Consider the following 18,891-nt stretch of genomic DNA (forward strand, 5'->3'; position numbering starts at 1 on the left):
CCTACTCGTGATTCCAAAATGGCAGCGATGGTGGCGACCGTACATGTGCGAGTGTCCACGCATGCAGTTTGGGGGATCTGCTCCAGTGATGTCAGATGCCGGCAGTGTCCACATGCGCAAGATTGGGCATATAAATGGTGGGCCGGTGTTTCCCCCTATTGCGGATGTTGCCAGGAAGGGAAGATAAATCTTGATTCTTCTAAGGTAGACCACAATTAAATATTGCCTTATTTACTGGTATATAACCATATTTGAGTCCATACATGGGATACTTTGATTACAAACACGATACTATTTAAGCTTTATTACATATGGGAGATTATATGTAGTGGAGACTCCCTTGTTTATTCTTAATTATTGGCCTTTTTTTGGCTCATTTATTTGGGCTGGATATATACCTCCTTACTATAATTCTCTATATGTTTGTAGGTATTTGTTTATGGGGTCTTGTCTGCTGCTATGCTTGGTTGAAATGGACATCTTTAAACCCTTGCTTGTGGTCTCCTTATATTTAGGGTCATGACCTGATACCAGCCTTCTGGGTATTTATAATTCCCACCTGGCTGAGATACTGTTATCTTGTTTTTAAGGTCAGTATGTAGTTGAGCCCTTTTTTTTTTTTCTCTTCAGAACATGATTATTTTGATGTTTTCTAGTCGCAGAGGTGGTATACCTGTCACTGTGCCAATTATTTTGCACCTCGTGGGGGAGGTATGGTGGTGCCCCTGTCTGGCCCCTTTTATTTGACATGAGTTCACATTGGTTAGCAACATATCTGTGGATTTGGAGATATTACTTTTTAATATGTGTTATATTTCTATGAGATGTTGTACCTTGAATGTTATGATTCTATTTCAGAGTATTTTTTTACTTTTCCTCCAAAAGAAGATCAACGCCGCGAAACAGAGGAATCAACATTATCCCCCATCAGGTGTGGAGCTGTAATAATTATGACCTTTGTGACTTATGAGATCATGCTGTTAAATCTCTGATTTTAGAATGAATTTATGTACATATTCGATCAAAAAAACATTTCTGTGTATTAAAAAAAAAAATACTGTTTTTATGATTGTGTGCTATAATTCTGTTCTCGCAGCACTAGGGTTCTGGGTTTAAATCTCAACAAGGACAATGTCTGCAAGGAGCATTAATATTTGGTGAGGTTACTACCTGGTGCTTAAAATGGTTGTAAACCCTTACATATACCCACTGAAATTACTAGCCCCAAGTGATACACAGATTAAATAAATCTACTGAGAGTTCAGTATTTGGTAGTCGCTAGAAAGTTAAAACAGGTGATAATTTATTTCACATAAATGTCTTGAGGACTTGTAAGAATACAACCGGAAGTACTGGAACACAAAGGTGGAAGGGAATACCTAACTTCAACATGGACAGGAACAGTGAAAAATTATAGCAGGGAGATCTCGCCCCTGGAGTCTCCAAGACACAAATCCACAAGATCCCACCTATAAAACTATTGGTTTTGGTGAGCTACGCCTTTATGAAATTACATACTTGTGCTGGTTTAGACTCCAGAGTGACAGAACAAATGATACTAAGGGAGGGTCGGGTGTAGATCCAGGAGTTAGGGTGTAGCTTTTCCAAGCTCCTGCTTACAGGATAAACTTACCAAGCCTTAGAGAAAACTCATAAAACCGCTTCAGCCTGACGACCAGGGGGCACACTGAATTCCAAGCCTTCTCCTGAAGCTGGATATCATTAGGATTTTGAATGGCCTAATAAATAAAATGAAAAAGTTCATTGACAAAAAAAAAAAATAATACATAAAAATGAAAAGCAGATAATCAAAACGGATCCTGCTTGAAAATGCAAAGTCCATTTATTTTCTAAGTCCTCTACCTCCCAATTAAAAAATGCAAAATTATACCTTAAAGCAGAACTATACCCTCACAGTCAATGCTATTTTTAATCCTCAGGCTGCTAGCATTAGTAAATACATAGGAAGGTATATTATATTTACTTGTTTTAAACTTTTTTTTTTTTACATTTCCTTAGTTACTTCCTGGTTTCCATGCCTAGGCAAATGAGGTCATACATCTCAGGAGTCTTCAGGAGGGAGTTTCTCAGCTAAGCAAACCCTCCTGCCTGCATGCCTGAGCTAAGAGCAGATAGATTCCAGGAAGTAAATGCTACATGAATCTTTTTCCCTTGCTCAAGATGGCCATGGCCAGAAATGCTAGGGGGATGTTTTTCAACATGATTTCTCAGCAAAATAAAGCATGGAGACATGGAAGGATGAGGGAGTTTTCTTTGAAATAAATTTAATAGCGTTTTCGGTTTGTTGTGCTCCGATTCAATGAAGTTCTGCTTTAACAAATCTCATACTCTGACTTTCGGTCCTTTCACCTAAATAAGGGTGACAACACTTGGCCTTCTTGAAATTCTGCAAGAATGCACTCCTGCACAGTGCTAAGAAGGCTGAGTGACATCCCTCTCAACTAGTCGAGATGCTGAAAGCCAGGGTGTAATGGGAATATGAAAACAAATAGATCTAGCCGTTATGGATGGACTATATCAAAACTCTCCAAAATGAAGGAAAATCTTTTCAGACAGCTGTCAAAAGAAATGTGCCTACCACCCCAAAGATATCCCCTCTATTCCTGTTCTGGTAAAAAAAAACAACTCAAAATTTGGGCTTTTCCTTTTCTTCCAGTCCCAAAGACAATGGTCACCAGGAAAAACAGAGGGATAATCTATCTAGCAGAAGCATCAACTATAAAACCTAACATGGGTTCTAACACATCACCACTATCTAGACAAAAAAATTGCCTTAAAGTGTTACTATACCCATGACCCTGCATTCACTATATCTGGTCTCCACACAACATGGAAGTGCAATTATTTTAGGAAATATAAACTGCTAAATACCTTTTCTCATCAGCAGTATAGTGCCCTATCAGTGTCCAGATGAGCACGGATTAAAGCTTGTAGGAGGAGTTTTCATTCTCCTCTGATTGTCCTATGAGGCTGCAGGACCCCTGGCCCTCTGTCTGGACAGTGCTGATTGGCCCTGGGCTGATCAAATGCATTCTCCCAAAGAGGAAAAAAAAACTCTCTAGCCATACACACCTAACTAAGCATGTGCAGAGTGACTCCTATAGCTCTGTACTATCATCAGCAAATAGATTAGGGACAGTAGAAGGCGAGGATCAGAGGACACAGGATCAAAAAGCCTTTTTACACAATGTGGAGGATTAACCCCTTAGATTCCATTGTGAGTAGAACAAGCATGCATTACTGCTCATACAGACTGATTTTACTGATGAGGGTTTAGTAACACTCTAACATGCACTCTAAAGGGTCTTCCACACGAATGTGATATTCACAGGTAGAATCTGGTGGGTTCTTATATGTACATCAATACACAAAAGGTATGCATGCTGTATATCTATACTGTATAAACATTTCACAAATATCTTTTTAAAATGTGTACATACTGTAAGTACTGTATATAAATATTAAAGTCGCAGTGTAAACTGAAATAGGAAAGTCATTTTTTGATAGCGTTACATTACAAAATGTAATTTTAGCACACACAGACTTTAATTTAATCAAGTGCCAGAAATGTTTAATGGCTTCTTATGTCTCTTGGGAACTCAAGTTATAAAGGTCTCCCTGCTATAGGATTCTAGCCTGGTTCCTGCCCACCTTAGTAGAGTAAGCCCATCCATCTTTGAGTTCCCGATCCTCCTACTGCATTCTTCAAAGCAATTCTACAATAAACTAGAAATCCATCATGGAGAGTTGGATAATCTCATCCTGTGTAGTGACCCATCACAACCAAACCTCATCTCACTGTAGTGGGACCAAGGAAAGATAAATACTGATTGCATGCTATGGGCTACTGCACCTTTCTTTCTAAAAGCATTCATGTTACACACGCATCTGTCATTTAGCTACAGTTACACTATACTGCACATAACTGGTGGGAGGACATACATCTCGTATTTCTTGTCCTGCTCCTTTGTATGCTTGCAGATCGGAAAGTATACTCTCGGAGTCCTGCAGGACAGCATTGACCTGATTCCACACTTCCCGCTCACAATCCGTTGGCTGTGCATCTAAAATCAAACAGATGGGAATTTCACAACAGCAGCAAATTATGGAAAATCAATATAATGAAAAGGCCAAAAAAAGGTTATTCAATGTTCACCAGCAAGCCATTTAGAATAATTACAAGCAATGGTAAACTGTGACAATAACAGAATAGTTGAAGTTAGTGAATAGTTACTGGCAGCTATCTTAAGGCGGGATTTGTTTGCAGCTTCAGGACCAGAAATTTTTGCAAACGCTGTTCAGTTTGGAAGAGAAAGTGCCACTAAAATGTAGTTATTACGTGCAAAACAGTGTTTCAGTTTGACCCACTTGTGATGTTAATTATAAAATACATTGTTAAAAGCAGATGAAATTTTGAAGTATTTTCAAACAACATTTGTGAAGTCAGCAGTAGTGCAGAGAATTTTTGTACAAATGTTCCTTCGAAAACCTACTAGTGCATGGCCAACATTTTAATTGACAGCTATCTGGGACCTACATTCTGGTGTATTGCCCTCTGAATAATGCAGGTCAAGTAGAGGCTGAATCTCCATGTAGATTTCATTAAATCTGTCTACTTAACCCTTGCCCTAAAAGCAATTCTACAGTAGGAGAGGTGGGGCAGACTACTTTTACAAAGGTCAATGAAATTTACTTTTTAATTCAACTGCCTATATCTCTGAATATACTGCCTGTGCTGACATATGGTATTACATTATAATAAGTTTCACGTATACTTTTTTTTCATAATATGCTCAGTTTAAAATGTCTAAGGACTGGGGAATGCTATTCTACATCACCCTCTTTGCACAGTGTAACTGCTAACCGGCAGATCTACTAATGATCGAGAACCAATTAGGACTGTTTCTGACCATGTGATCACATGTAGGCTGGAGTTTCATTTAAAAAAAAAAAAAGTCCTTTAATACAGAGACACTTCAGGCTGCTGTGGCATCTGCAGATTGCACTGTGATTTTCAGATACAATTACAGTATTAAAAAGGGATTATGGATAAATATATATTTATAAATTTGCATTATTTATTTTACAAGTTTGTTAATTTTTCAGCCTATAATTAATACAGAAAAAAAAAATTGGTTTACAACTTGTTTTTGGAACCTCTAAGATTTAAAGCGGAGCTCCACCCAAAAGGGGAAGTTCCGCTTTAAGGACTGCTCCCCCGCTACCCATTAAGGAGTGGCACCTTTGGGGGGGTGGGGGGGGGAGCAGCTACCCGAATTTGACAGGTACCCGCTCCCACTTCTGGTCCGATCGCCTAGGCCAGGGGTAGGCAACCTGCAGCTCTCTAGCTGTTGTGGAACTAGATTTCCCATGAGGCATTGCAAAGATTACAAAACTGAGTTACAGATATGACTTGCAGAGGCATGATGGAACTTGTAGTCCTGCGGCTCTCAGGTTGCCTACCCCTGGCCTAGGCGGTCAGAAACGGAAGGTGTCCTCCCTCCCTGTAGTCTTTTGGGACATGTGACAGGTCCCAGAAGACTACAGGACCATTCATGAAGCGCAGCGCTACCCGCGCATGCGCAGTGGGTACCCGGCTGTGAAGTCGCAAGCTATCACAGCCGGGTGCCCATACTGAAGATGCCGACCTCCTGGAATCCAGGATGGCCGGTGAAACTGGCTGTGGGAGACACCACGGTACCGAGGGACAGGCAAGTGGCTGTTTTTTAAAAGTGAGCAGCTACAGTTTTTGTAGTTGCTGACTTATTTTTTGACAGGGTGAATGGAACTCCACTTTAAGTAGGCAAATTAGGCAATATAGAGTTAGAATCAAGTTAACTTACACAGCTAAAGATGGCCTAGGCACAGAGGCTTCAATGACCTCTGGCCATGAATGAATGAAGGGGGTTTACAATTTAGATTTATGGAAAGGATATAAGCGGTTTAATTTCTCTTATAAAACCCTTACCTTTATAATCTTAACTTCTGGATACAGTTATGACCTTTAGCCTTTTATTTGTGAGCAACTCAAACTAAGGTAGGCCATAGATGAGCCGAAATCCGAAAGTGCTCTCTAGCAAACAACATAAATAGCTCATATGATTGTGCCGTCATTTGCTTTTTTTCTCGAATACATTTTCTAATAAATATCGATCATGTTAGATCAGGCACTTTCAATTGTGGCACGAAAATCGTGTGTCGCAGCTGGCACACGAATGATGCGAAAAATGAACTATTGAAATTTCTATGGCCTGCTTTACCTATGTTTACTGGTCCTTTAACGAATACAGAAGTAAAAGCCATTCAGCTACTGTACACAGACAATGATCTCAGCTGGGAATCCCTGGAGAAACACTATTTTAGGAAAGCCATGCTCCTGGCAGCCAAACAGCAAATGTGTTTCTTCTACAGCCTAGCCTGCAGAGGAATGACTGCATAGGCCAGCAGTGGACCAGTGCCATACACTAATGTGTAGCCTGTCTCTTTCAACATGCTTGTGTGTGCTACTGCCAATCTGATCTAGTCTAAAGAAAAATAACATGCATGTTAAATATAATAAGAGAGCTTGAAGCAGCCTTGGGGGCCATGCTCTGAAACACAGTTCTTTTATTTCTGCTAGAAAAGGCAATGTCCGCAAATAACTGAAATATTCTAACCAAGACGCCTCTCAGGAAACACTATCTAACTCCATTCTGTACTGCTGCCAAGAGGCTCAATGTAACCCACACTCTGTATTCCACAAAGGGGACATCTGATTTGATTTTAGGGCACATTTTAGATTTAACTTTTTTGAAAGAAGCATGGCAAAGTTTGTATATCAAATAAAATGTACCTAATGGTTTGTGGAGGTTGTTTACTTGGATTAGGTTTGTCTACCTATAACTACTAAAGGACTTCAAAAGGGAAATATAGTTATGTCACAATGTATAAATAATTCATATCAATGTGGACAAAGCCAATTAAAATTAAGACCCCCCCCCCCCCCAAAGCCTAATGGCCAAATGTGTTCATGGATACTAATGGAGAAAACTCAAAAGAAGGTGTACATTATTAAATTGAGGCCTGGGAATAGGTCTTTGGGGGCTGAAAGCCTAACTGCAGCTTTCATTTAACTTTCAATAGTTCATTTGGACCAAGCTGATCCAAAACACGATTACCTTCACTAACTCAAGCACCCTATGTTAGCATTGAATGTAGCATTAGCCACATATAGCATATATCGCTGTGTTCCGGGAAAAAATTGAGTAGAGCTGACTCATCTGTCTATCACAAAATACAGAGCTTCTTGTGAATGAGTACAATACTTCCATTGGCTGAGGTGGAGATCATGATGCCATCTGCCCACCTTAACCAATCAGAGGAAGCCTTGAATTCATTCATAAAAAGTACAAAGCTTCTTGTGAATGACCAAGCAGCGCTCAGACCAACCATTTAGTACCGCTATCAGAACAGCGCTGTAGAGAGCTCTTTTGACAAGGTGACTTTAGTTTAGACCATACAGTTACAGGGTCATTTAAAAAAAAGCTTCTCATCACTTCCAGGTGCATGTAAATATACATATACTGTATGTTTCCTACATAAAAGCTGCAACAAGTGTAATCAACATCTGCATTTTGGCCAGAGAACTCTTAGGGGGTCTATTTATAAAACATCAGACGAATGTCAAACACATTCAAACATGCTGCACAAATTGTGTCTGTAATTTCTCGAATAGAGTAATCCCTATGATTACACAGGTCTGCGACTAAAAAGCTGTTTGATTATTTTCTTCTAATTTCCATGTATTTTGGTGTGCTGGAAACAAATAAAATATTGAAAAAAACTCCTAGACGTCATGATGTGCCACAAAATGCTAAATGGTCTTCAAATTTATCAAATGTTTTTAATTTTTTTTTAATATTATGGGTTTTTAACCAAATTTAAAGTCCAAATTACTATTAATTAATTCACATAAGTGCATTTAAGATATAAAATGCCAAAAAAACCTTAAAGGGGTTGTCCGAGTTACGTAAAAAAAAAATATCTGATGGTCAGCAATATATACATAAGCTAAGCAAGTTTTAGCAAAAAAATTCTATTTCCTCATTTCCCTAGTTCTCTTCTGGCCCTTTGTTGTTATTTGCAGGTAAACAATCTCTGCCCCTCCCCCCCTGCAAAGTGGGTGAATACAAGTGCTGCTCTGACATGTCTGACTACTGGGATACTCAGCAGCATGCTGTATGTGTAAGCCTCAGCCCCGAGTCTGTGCTTCTAATGGTAGAAGGGGTTAATCTTTCCTGAAGAATCCAGTGGGAGGGAGACACAGGGCAGATAGCAGCAGCTTCCATCAGTGCAGGGGGGCCTGGCCAGCACTGTGACGTCTCTTGTACAGACACAGAGCTGCTCTCTCCTGCAGTCCACACTTGTGCACGAATCATCATCAGGTTCTTGGTTCTAGGCTGTTCACACTTTTTCATCGCAGCTCGTGTTAGCTCGTCATTCTTCAACCGTTATGTTATGGCTCCGCGAAAGTGTATTAATTCGCCAGACAGTTTGTTTCATCTGTGGTGAATATACAGTGTTGAAGCAACAGCAGAATATTACAGACTTTGTGAAAAAAGTATACTTTGCATACTTTGGACTAAAAATTGGAGATCAAGATAAAGTTTGGGTGCCTCATAAAGTGTGCAAACGGTGTGTTGAGAACCTCCGAAATTGGTTCAAGGGTAAAAAAAAAATCTTTCCGTTATGGGATTCCTATGGTATGGCGAGAGCAAAAGAACCATAGTGACGACTGTTACTTTTGTTCATGCAATGTGAAAGGGTTTAATTCTAAATGGAAGCATTCCATTTCATACCCCAATCTTCACTCAGCAATCCGTCCCATCCCCCATGGCACAGATATACCAGTATCCAAGCCCCCTGCTACCTTGGAAGAGATACCTAGCTCCGATGAAGGTGAAGTCATACCTGAACCAGATGAAGAATCAAGTTCTGACTTTGAAGAGGATACAAGACCAAAATTGTTTTCTCAGGAGGAGATGAATGATTTGGTAAGAGACTTGAATCTTCTCAAAGATGCCGCTGAGTTACTCGGATCAAGGCTGAAAAGCAGGAATTTATTGTTGCCAGGAGTGTCATCTTCATGGTTCAGACATCGTGAAAAGGAGTTCATTCCTTACTTTGCCCAGGAAGACAAGTTGGTTTATTGCATCGATGTCAAAGGTCTGATGGGTCAATTTAAAATCCAGTATGATTCAGAGCATTGGCGGCGTTTTTTTATAGATTCTTCAAAAAGAAGTCTCAAAGCAGTTTTACTCCACAACGGTGGCTTTTACGCTTTTCCATACCTGTAGGTCATTCCGTACACTTGAAGGAAACCTACGAGAACTTGGAATTGGTTCTTCATAAACTTAAATATGAAGACTATGGTTGGCAAGTGTGTGGGGACTTGAAGGTCTTGTGCATGCTGCTTGGGCAACAAGCTGGGTATACCAAATACTCTTGTTTTCTGTGTCTATGGGATAGTCGAGACCGACAAAATCACTGGACCAAGAAGATTTGGCAGCCGAGGGTGCTAACAGTCAGTGAAAAAAATGTCCTCTGAGAAACTTTGGTACCTTCCCATAAAGTTCTTCTACCACCTCTCCACATAAAATTGGGATTGATGAAGCAATTCGTAAAATCACTTCCAAGAGATGGAGAATGCTTCAAATACTTGGTCACCAAGTTTCCAGGCCTGTCGGAGGCAAAATTGAAGGAAGGTGTGTTTGTCGGACCAGATATGAGAAGGCTTATAGTTGATCAAGAGTTTGTCAATACCATGACGGATCCTCAAAAAGAAGGGTGGATTGCATTTAAAGAAGTCGTACAGAAATTTTTAGGCAATAACAAAGATCCTCACTACAAAAAGATCGTCGGACGAATGCTGAAAGCATTTCAAGCTTTAGGTTGCCTGATGAGTTTGAAAGTGCATTTCCTCCAGTCCCACCTTGACTACTTTCCTGAAAATGTGGGAGCTGTGAGTGAGTTACAAGGTGAACGATTCCACCGAGACATTAAAGAGACGGAAAGGAGATACCAGGGAAAATGGAGCATTACAATGATGGCAGACTACTGTTGGATGCTTCAGAGAGACATTCCAAATGCTACTCACAATCTTAAATGCACCAGGAGGAGCCTCACAGGGAAGAAGAATTGAGTTTAGTGTATGTAGGTGAGCTCATTTCAGTTCAAAAAAGGATTTTCATGAAAAAATTGTAATAACTTTAATTTTATAAATCTATTTCCATTTATTTTGAGGTATTGCCTTAGTTACCTAAATTGTCAGGAAACGTGATGTCCTATGACAAAATTGAGGTCCTTTTCGGATTCAGCGCACCAAAAAAACAAAGATTATGTGGAATAACCAAAACAGATCTTGAAAAAAAAATTTTTCCAGACCTGTTATCAGCTCCATCTAGTGGCCAAAATGCAGTATATTGTCTGATTGGGATATTTCAAAAAATACCACATTTTGGCCACTAGATGGAGCTGACCACCATAAGGATTTTTCTAGTAGAGAAATTATGGCCAAAATGTGTGCAACATGTACAAATGTCTGACATTCATTCAACAAATGTTTTATAAATAGGCCCCTATGTGTAAGATTATGCACTGCATCTAAACCTAGGGTCTGCTTTCAGTGTACTGGGAAATCCAGCCTTTAAAATTACATTTCTGTTATGGGTAAATATGCTGGAATACCTTCTATCATCTCCCAGTAAGCACAGCATAGGACCCCCCAATGAATTATCTGGCAGTTCCACTGGCCCAAGTGGGTAAACCAGTATAACATTTTGTGAAGTTCAGAAGATATTTTTTACTGGATTGCCCGAGAGAGGTTATAAGATAAAAACGGACACCCAAAATTAACATTATTTAAGGGGCGGACTGACCCTTTAGGAGTAGAAATGCCCTTTAATGAGTGCAGGATACCATCATAACATGTACATATGTGTGTGTGCCTCAATAAACACAGCTCAGATACAGATTGATAATCCATTAGTCAATATGTATGGACACACACACACACACACACACACACAAACAGAGAATGCAAATGCTTCCTGCCAGTGGGACGTGTATAGCTGCATCTACACAATGTCAATCTGTTGAGGAGGGCACAAGGGTTGCTAGTATGAAAGTCTTTTCAAGTACAATCTACAGTAAAACATTAACTATTAAACAGATTCAATGTATTCAGCAGAACAGAAAACAAAAAATATTCAACATTTGTAACAACCCAACAATCAGCATGCATTACGTTAGACAAGCACGTTAGTACAAATGAGGACATAGAGAAATCTTAGGAAATGCACACATGCAAAAGAATACCATTCAGAAATGCAAAAGATATATCTGTACTACTACAAAAGAGGATGAATATAGTGAATAGACTAAAAGGCCTCAGTGTAAATGGAGTCTGCATTGAAATAAGGGGAAAATGTCATTTCTAAAAGAAACTGATCATGATTATGGATTTACAGAAACTGAGACCTTACCTACAGAGCTAAATTGGTTATATGTATGAGTACCCGGGACAGTTATATTTATACTGTGTACAGTAATCTCTACCAACTAAATAACTAGCCCTGTATTAACATGGTGTTATTAAAATATATGGCGGGCAAAATAAGTATTGAACACGTCATCATTTTTATCAAATATATTTCTAAAGGTGCTATTGACATGAAATTTTAACCACGTCAGTAACAACCCATGCATAAAATGAAACCAAAACAAATAAGTTCATAAATGAAGTTATGTATAATAATATACAACGACACAGGGAAAAAAGTATTGAACACGCTAAGTGAAATTTATTTAATACTTTGTACAAAATCCTTTGTTGGTAATGACAGCTTTAAGATACCACCTGTACGGAGAAACTAGTCACATGCATTGCTCAGGTGTGATTTTGGCCCATTCTTCCACATAGTCTTCAAATCTTGAAGGTTCCATGAGCCTCTTCTATGAATTCTGATCTTTGAATCCAATAAAAAAAAAATCTATAGAAAGAACTAAAGTCAGGTGATTGGCTGGGCCATTCTAGCAGCTTTATTTTCTTTGAAGCCAATTGATAGTCTTCTTGGCTTTGTGTTTGGGATCATTGTCCTGCTGAAATGTCCACCCTCATTTCATCTTCATCATTCTGGTACATGGCAGATTTTTTATCTAGAATGACTTGGTACATTTTTCCATCCATCCTTTCTTCAATTACATGAAGTTTGTCAGTATCATAAGATGAAAATAAGCCTCACACCATGATGTTCCCACCTCCAAACTTCACTGTTGGGATGGTGTTTTTGGGGTGATGTGGAGGTCAATTCGAACTGCACATCACCCCAAAAACACCATCCCAACAGTGAAGTTTGGAGGTGGGACCATCATTGTGTGAGGCTGATTTTCATCTTACGATACTGACAAACTTCATGTAATTGAAGAAAAGATGGATGGAAAAATGTACCAAGTCATTCTAGATAAAAATCTGCTGCCATGTACCAGGATGTACCATGTTGTGTATTATGGCATCCAAAGAGTTCAATTTTGGTCTCATCTGACCAGACTATATTCTCCCAGTATTTCACAGGCTTGTCCAAATGTTGAACAACAAACTTTAAACGAGTTTAAACATGCTTTTTCTTCAGCAATGGAATCTTGCGTGGTGAGTGTGCATACAGGCCATGGCGTTCGAGTGCATTACTTATTGTTTTCTTTGAAAAAATTGTACCTGCTAATTCCAGGTCTTTCTTAAGTTCTCCACAAGTAGTCCTTGGCTGTTGGACAACTCTTCTCATAATTCTTTTCACTCCTCTGTCAGAAATCTAGAGCGGAGCACCTGGTCGTGGACGGTTTATGGTGAAATTATGTTCTTTCCATTTCCAGACTATGGCCCCAACAGTGCTCATTGGAACATTCAGAAGTTTAGAAATACTTCTATAACCAATGCCATCGGTATGTTTTGCAACAATAAGGTTGGAAAGGTCTTGAGAGAGCTCTTTGCTTTTACCCATCATGAGAGGTTTCTTGTGTGACACCTTGGTAGTGAGACACTTTTTATAGGCCATCAGTTGAGACTGTACCAACTTATATTAATTTGCACTGAAAAAGGGCAGGATTGCTTTCTAATTACTGATAGATTTTAGCTTGTTTCTTGGCGTTCCATGCCTTTTTGCACCTCCCTTTGTTCCTGTGTTCAATACTTTTTTCCCGGTGTCATTTTATCTTATTACACAACAATTTCTGAACTTGTTTGTTTTGGTTTTTTTGTATGTATGGATTGCATGGATTGTTAACCACATGTGATGAAAACTTCATGTCAATAGTACCTTTAGAAATATGGTGACGTGTTCAAATATTATTTTACTCGCTGTATCTAAACCAAAAATGTAACAGAGTTTACTAATTTTTAGAGTAGTGGTTGCATTTGTTTACTTTTTTCCCCAAGCTTCTTTTGCTTTATTTTCACCTAGTAATCCTGCAGGCAACATACTACCTAACCCTTGGGTGGCTATGTCACTCCTCTATGAAATCTATGGTTGTCACCTTACGCTGGTATGGACCACAAGCATATCCGTATCTCTTCATCTCCATTACATGGGGACAGGGCAATTGGTAGATTACAGAAGATAGCTAAGAAGGATGAGTTTCATGCAGCTCACAGGAAGTGACAAACACTGCATTTCTGGTAGGATCAGCAGGTATTTTCTATATTTGCTGAAAATATGCTCACCTTCAAAGAAAATGAAAATAATGAAGTTATCACATCTAATGACTAACTGCAGCATATTGCAATTTTGGGGTTTAGTTATCCTTTCATTTGTAAGTCAGGCAAAATGCACTTTTTTTTTCCCCCAGCATTTGAGGTGTGTGCATTGTGCAAATAGCAACTTCTGCTCCAGATCTGGAATGTCCCGCCCCCAAATTAAATTGCTATGTATACATATTGACTTGGCATCCTTAACTGTAGTCATTAAGAGGTCTACTTCACATCAATTTCAGCAATTTGAAGCTCCACTACAAAGTTGCTGGTGTGACATGGCCCTTGTAAAAAGACATTTGCACTGCATTGTGCAAAGTGGGAGAGACATGACTCAAAGCCTAGGTTGCTGATGGCATACTGAGCACAACTGGATCTGGGGGCTACACAGCGCACTCAGCAGAAGTGTATCTATTTACATCCAAGCCTGTATTTGTAAAGTATTGAATCTGATATTCACCATGGGTTTATCTTCCTGGTGTTTTAAATTAAAGTGATTGACTCACCACCAGTAAATGTTTGGTGAATGTCACACTGATTGTTTTATAACTTTACACCACAAGGTGTCAAGCAAAAGATCTGTTATGTAACTAAAGTGGAGAATCCCTTTAATCCTGCATTAATTCCTCTTACCTTTCACTATAACTTTTTGTCCAAGACTCCTTATACTGGTTTAGGTAAAGCAATCCATAAAAGAAGACTTCTAGTGTAAAATGTGTTTACTGCCTAGGAACAAAGTAGCTTAGACCAGTAGTTGACCAACGCTCTTCAGTTATAGTATTTGTTTCACAATTGTGCACCATTACAAACCCTAGTGTTATATCAGTCTAAACTGTATTCTTAATGTTGACAAGAGACATGGTTTACAGACCAAAAACATGCACAGCTCATGCATTAGTAGAATCAGATTTGCCACAACTTGGACTCTGTTCTTCAGTTTTCAGAGACTGCTATGAGATTCTATCAGCACAAAAAAGCTATAAAGCACCTCTATGGTAAGAATAGGAGGCCCTGTGAGATACCCATTTATATCAAGCCACATGCAGATGGCAAGTCAATATTGGGGGTCATGGGGAACATAGAATAAAAGAAGACAGTAGGGGATTAAAAAAAAAAAAAAATTACCCTGGCTTGTTACTGCCTCCCTCTCATTGCAAAGGTTAAATAGTCATTACATGTAGGATTCCTCACTCCATCTATTGGACTGGTACACAAAAGCCTTCAGCTGGGAGTTGCATGCTGACATTATCAAGTACAATGCAGAGCCAATAGTTATGCATTGTATGTGTACATGAGGATGGCAAGGCCCTACCCACATCTCAAGAGTGGTGCAGATATTTTTTTGGGGGACAGAGGAGAGAAAAATTAGAGCCTCCAATAACTTTTTTTTTTTTTTAATTGATGTTTGTCACTTGTGGGGAGGTACACCTTTTTATGCCCTGATAACCATTGTCACCTGATCTGAAAATTAAGTAAAATCCAAAATTTTGGTTTGTCACAGAGACAAGAATAGAGGGAAAAATTTTCAGTCTGGAAATGTGTTGCAGTGGAAAAAAAAAAAAAAAAAAAAAAAAAAAAGGGGAGTTGCCTCACTGTGGAGAGTATTCTCTGTTTCCGGGACAGGAAATCAAAGGAAATCTCTCCAATGCGACACAAACGGCAAAAACAAAACAATAAAAAAAGCCCAACAGATATTTTAACTTTTCTCTACACTAAATAAAACTGAAAAAGAAAGTTGTGGCTTTAGAAACACCTAAAACTAAAATACCTTCAGTATAAAACAGAAAAACTTTTTTAACACCTGTCCTGTCTAGTTCTCTAAGGCCTCAATCACATGGGCATACTTAAGCACACGCCCATGTGAGAACTGTTCTGTGCATCCTCCTTCAGGCACTCCCATTCTTGTCAATTAGGACACAGCCACTGCCCCCAATTTGCCATCTGTGTGGGTCTCCGAATGCACACTGTTCATGTTCAGGGACCAACACCCACATGGAAGTCAGATTGGGAGCAGCAGCAATTGACATGAGTGAGAATGCCTGCTCGAGGGTGCACTGAACACCTGTGTGTGCCCGTGTGAGCAAACACGGCCCTTGCACGGGCATTTGCTTAAGTGTGTCCATGTAAATGAGGCCTAAATATAACAATATTAGTTCTTAGTTTCTGAAACCAGAAGAGCAGCTGAAATTGCAATCAGCCTCTTTCCCAAACCAGACACACTAAATTGTCTGCAACCTCCCTGCTCCAAGACAACTGGGAGTTGGTGGCATCAATGTCATGTGTGTTCTGACCCACAATGAAGCAATCATAGCTCTCGATCTTAAAAAAAAAAACAAAAAAAAAAACGAAGGGGTCTTTCACAAGTGTATGGCTATTAGTGGCATACAACCCTACACCAATTATTAAAAGAGCTTTCAGTTTGTTGGCAAATCTGGCAATAAAATGCAGATGACATGCGATATGGGGTTAGTGCAGACATCACAGCCAGGCAATGTGGTGTTAGTGCAGACATCACAGCCAGGCAAGAGTTGTGCTCACTTTCAAAGTCAAGGAAAAAGTTTGGTCCCTGATCAAGCTCTGTGCATGTAAGAACTTTTAAAAGGTTTCCCATTTGGCTCCTGAAAAACAGAAACAAGAAGGAGAGAAAGGAAAAGAGGTGCTAAGTGGGTGAGATATAAAGCAACATGCAAACAGAAGGCTCTCTCTGTGCAAAGATGTCAAGTCCCAGCATTCCTCCAACTCATCGAAGATCAGGATTAAAAAAAGGAAAGGTTTTAGCCATTGACCTGTGATTCCATCATAGAACTTACTTTCAAAATCCAGGAAAAAATGGGGATAATTTTCAATTTCCCTGGTAAGAACCTTAAGAAGATTACCCATCCCAGCAAACCTGGTGGATGCAATACAAAACAGTTATATTATCAATGCATCAAAGAGTATCAACACTGGATGTTAAACCTTTGTTAAAAAGCATGCACACCATTATGCTTATATACAGTACGTTTCAAGTCAATGTTCAAACACTTTGCTCATATTACATAAAGAATAGTTAAGATTTAGCATTGCGGCAAGCAGTTGTGTCCCAGGCAACAGTGACAGCTGTGTGGAGGCTCAAATAGCTCTCCTGTTGTAAAAAAGACCTGAATAGCAGGGAGATCAGACTACAAACACACAAAGGGACATGTTGCTCCTCCTTCCAGCGTTATAAGTAGACCTGTCACAAATCTGGGATATTAATGATAAACACATGAGGGGAAAAACAAAGAAGGTCTTTTGTAGGAATACAACATGTAGACAGTTGACATGGTATGTAAGACTCAGCCTTTCCTGGGGGCCCTTCTGCTTTTCTTCCACATCAGAGAAGAGATCAGTGGACCGCTGTTTGGTCGAGGTGCCAGAAAGAAGCTTTTACTGCACCAATGCCACAAAAAAGCCCAGTTACAATATGCCTGACAACACCTTGACATGCCTAACCAGGCCTTTTTGTGTCACTGATGCAGTAATGGCTTCTTTCTGCACCTCAACCATGCAGCTCATTTTTGTTGAAGTGTCATCGTATTGTGCTCCTTCAAAACAACCATACTGTCTTTTTCCAGAGCAGCCTGTATTTTTCTTGTGGTTACCTATGGGTTTCCCTTTGTATCCCGAAAAATTCTTCTGGCAGTTGTGGCTGCAATCTTTCTTGGTCTACCTGACCTTGGCTTGGTATCAAGAGGTCCCTGAATTTTCCACTTCTTAATAGGTGATTTAACAGTACTGTTGGCATATTCAAGGCTTTGGACATGTTTTCATGTCCTTTTCCCTCTTTATAAAGTTCCATTACCTTGTTACACAGGACTTTTGACAGTTCTTTTCTGATGCCGATGTCTCAGTATCTAGCCTAGTCAGTGCTTCCACGTAAGAGCTAACTCATTGACTATTTATACACTGACACTAATTGCAATTTAAAAAGCCACAGATGTGGGACATTAACCTCTAATTGTCATTTTAACCTGTGTGTGTCACCTTGTGTGTCTGTACCAAGGCCAAACATTCCAGGGTATGTAAACTTTTGATCATGGCCATTTGGGTGATTTCTGTTATTATGATTTAAAAAGGAGTCAAACAACTATTTGATAATAAATGGCTTCATATGATCATCATCCTTCAATAAAAGAGCATTTTTTGGCATGATCAGTCATATTTTCAATATCAATGCCAAAATTTCACAATTTGTCAGCACTGGGATGTGACTACTTTGAGCAACTGGAATTGCTCTTGTCTACCCCAACCATCCAACAGATAGAAGGGGGGGAATTTCACATTTCCAGACTGCTGCGCTGGCTGAACGGGCAACGGCAGTTAATAAGAGGTAGGTGGAACAGGGACTGGGTGTAGCTTATATTTTGGCTTCCTTTGTTCCCCCTCTCATTAACATGCTAATGTAATTTGTGCATAAAACATGCTTTTATTACATTTCTTATTTTAGATCCAATAAGGTCATTGCTAGGTCTCTTCTTTTCAATGCAATGCAGGCAGATCATGGCTAGAGAAAGGGAAGGGCAGAGTGTTGTTCATAGCTTCCTCAAAACATCACAACACACGCTCTCAGTATTAGTTTAACTTATACCAGTGACTTTTGAGAATAAATTGCTTACATTATTGGTATGTAGCAGTGATTAACTGCTACTACACAATTGTCCATCTGACATGACCCCAATTAACCACAAAGGACCAAAAATTGGACTTGCGTTCTTGCTAGCTCGTTGCATGGAAGTAGGTTACCATGCATTGTGGTGCCGTGTGATGTGAAGCGGCAAACCACGAAAACAAAATCATTTGACTGCAGTCTTGGGGTCCCTTCATACCGTGGCGTAGTTTAAGCCCCTATGACCCACAGACCACCACTCAGTTATGTAGTGTACATTATGGAGACAACATTTCAAGACATTTTCAAATAGCTTGGATTTTAGGGACCAAATGTTTGTGAACACCTGACCATCACATTTATAAGAGCTTGCTGAAAACCTTACTTCAAAATTGTGGGATTTTTGGCCATCTGCCGTTACTGACAGGATCTTCAGGTAAGAATTTCTGCAACAAATTCAGAA

At 39.5% G+C, this 18,891-nt stretch overlaps 1 protein-coding gene across 4 annotated transcripts in view; it reads right to left on the reverse strand.

The window, feature by feature from the left end:
- CYRIA (CYFIP related Rac1 interactor A) overlaps positions 1–18,891 on the reverse strand; it is a 116,656-nt gene that overhangs the window by 15,519 nt on the left and 82,246 nt on the right. For 2 of the 4 annotated variants that reach the window (XM_089671091.1, XM_089671092.1), the window contains exons 3-5: positions 16,340–16,419; positions 3,964–4,085; positions 1,634–1,739 (exon numbers count right to left, since the gene is read on the reverse strand). In XM_089671091.1, the coding sequence (XP_089527217.1) occupies positions 1,634–1,739; positions 3,964–4,085; positions 16,340–16,412 (301 nt within the window). In that variant the 5' untranslated portion in view covers positions 16,413–16,419. Of the gene's footprint in view, positions 1–1,633; positions 1,740–3,963; positions 4,086–16,339; positions 16,420–16,611; positions 16,692–18,891 lie in introns of all 4 variants that reach the window. The other 2 variants (XM_089671093.1, XM_089671094.1) reach the window with 1 other exon arrangement.

The sequence above is a fragment of the Staurois parvus genome, unplaced genomic scaffold (assembly GCF_062004578.1).
Source record: "Staurois parvus isolate SC_StPar_1 unplaced genomic scaffold, SC_StPar_1.0 ptg000098l, whole genome shotgun sequence".
NCBI lineage: Eukaryota > Metazoa > Chordata > Amphibia > Anura > Ranidae > Staurois > Staurois parvus.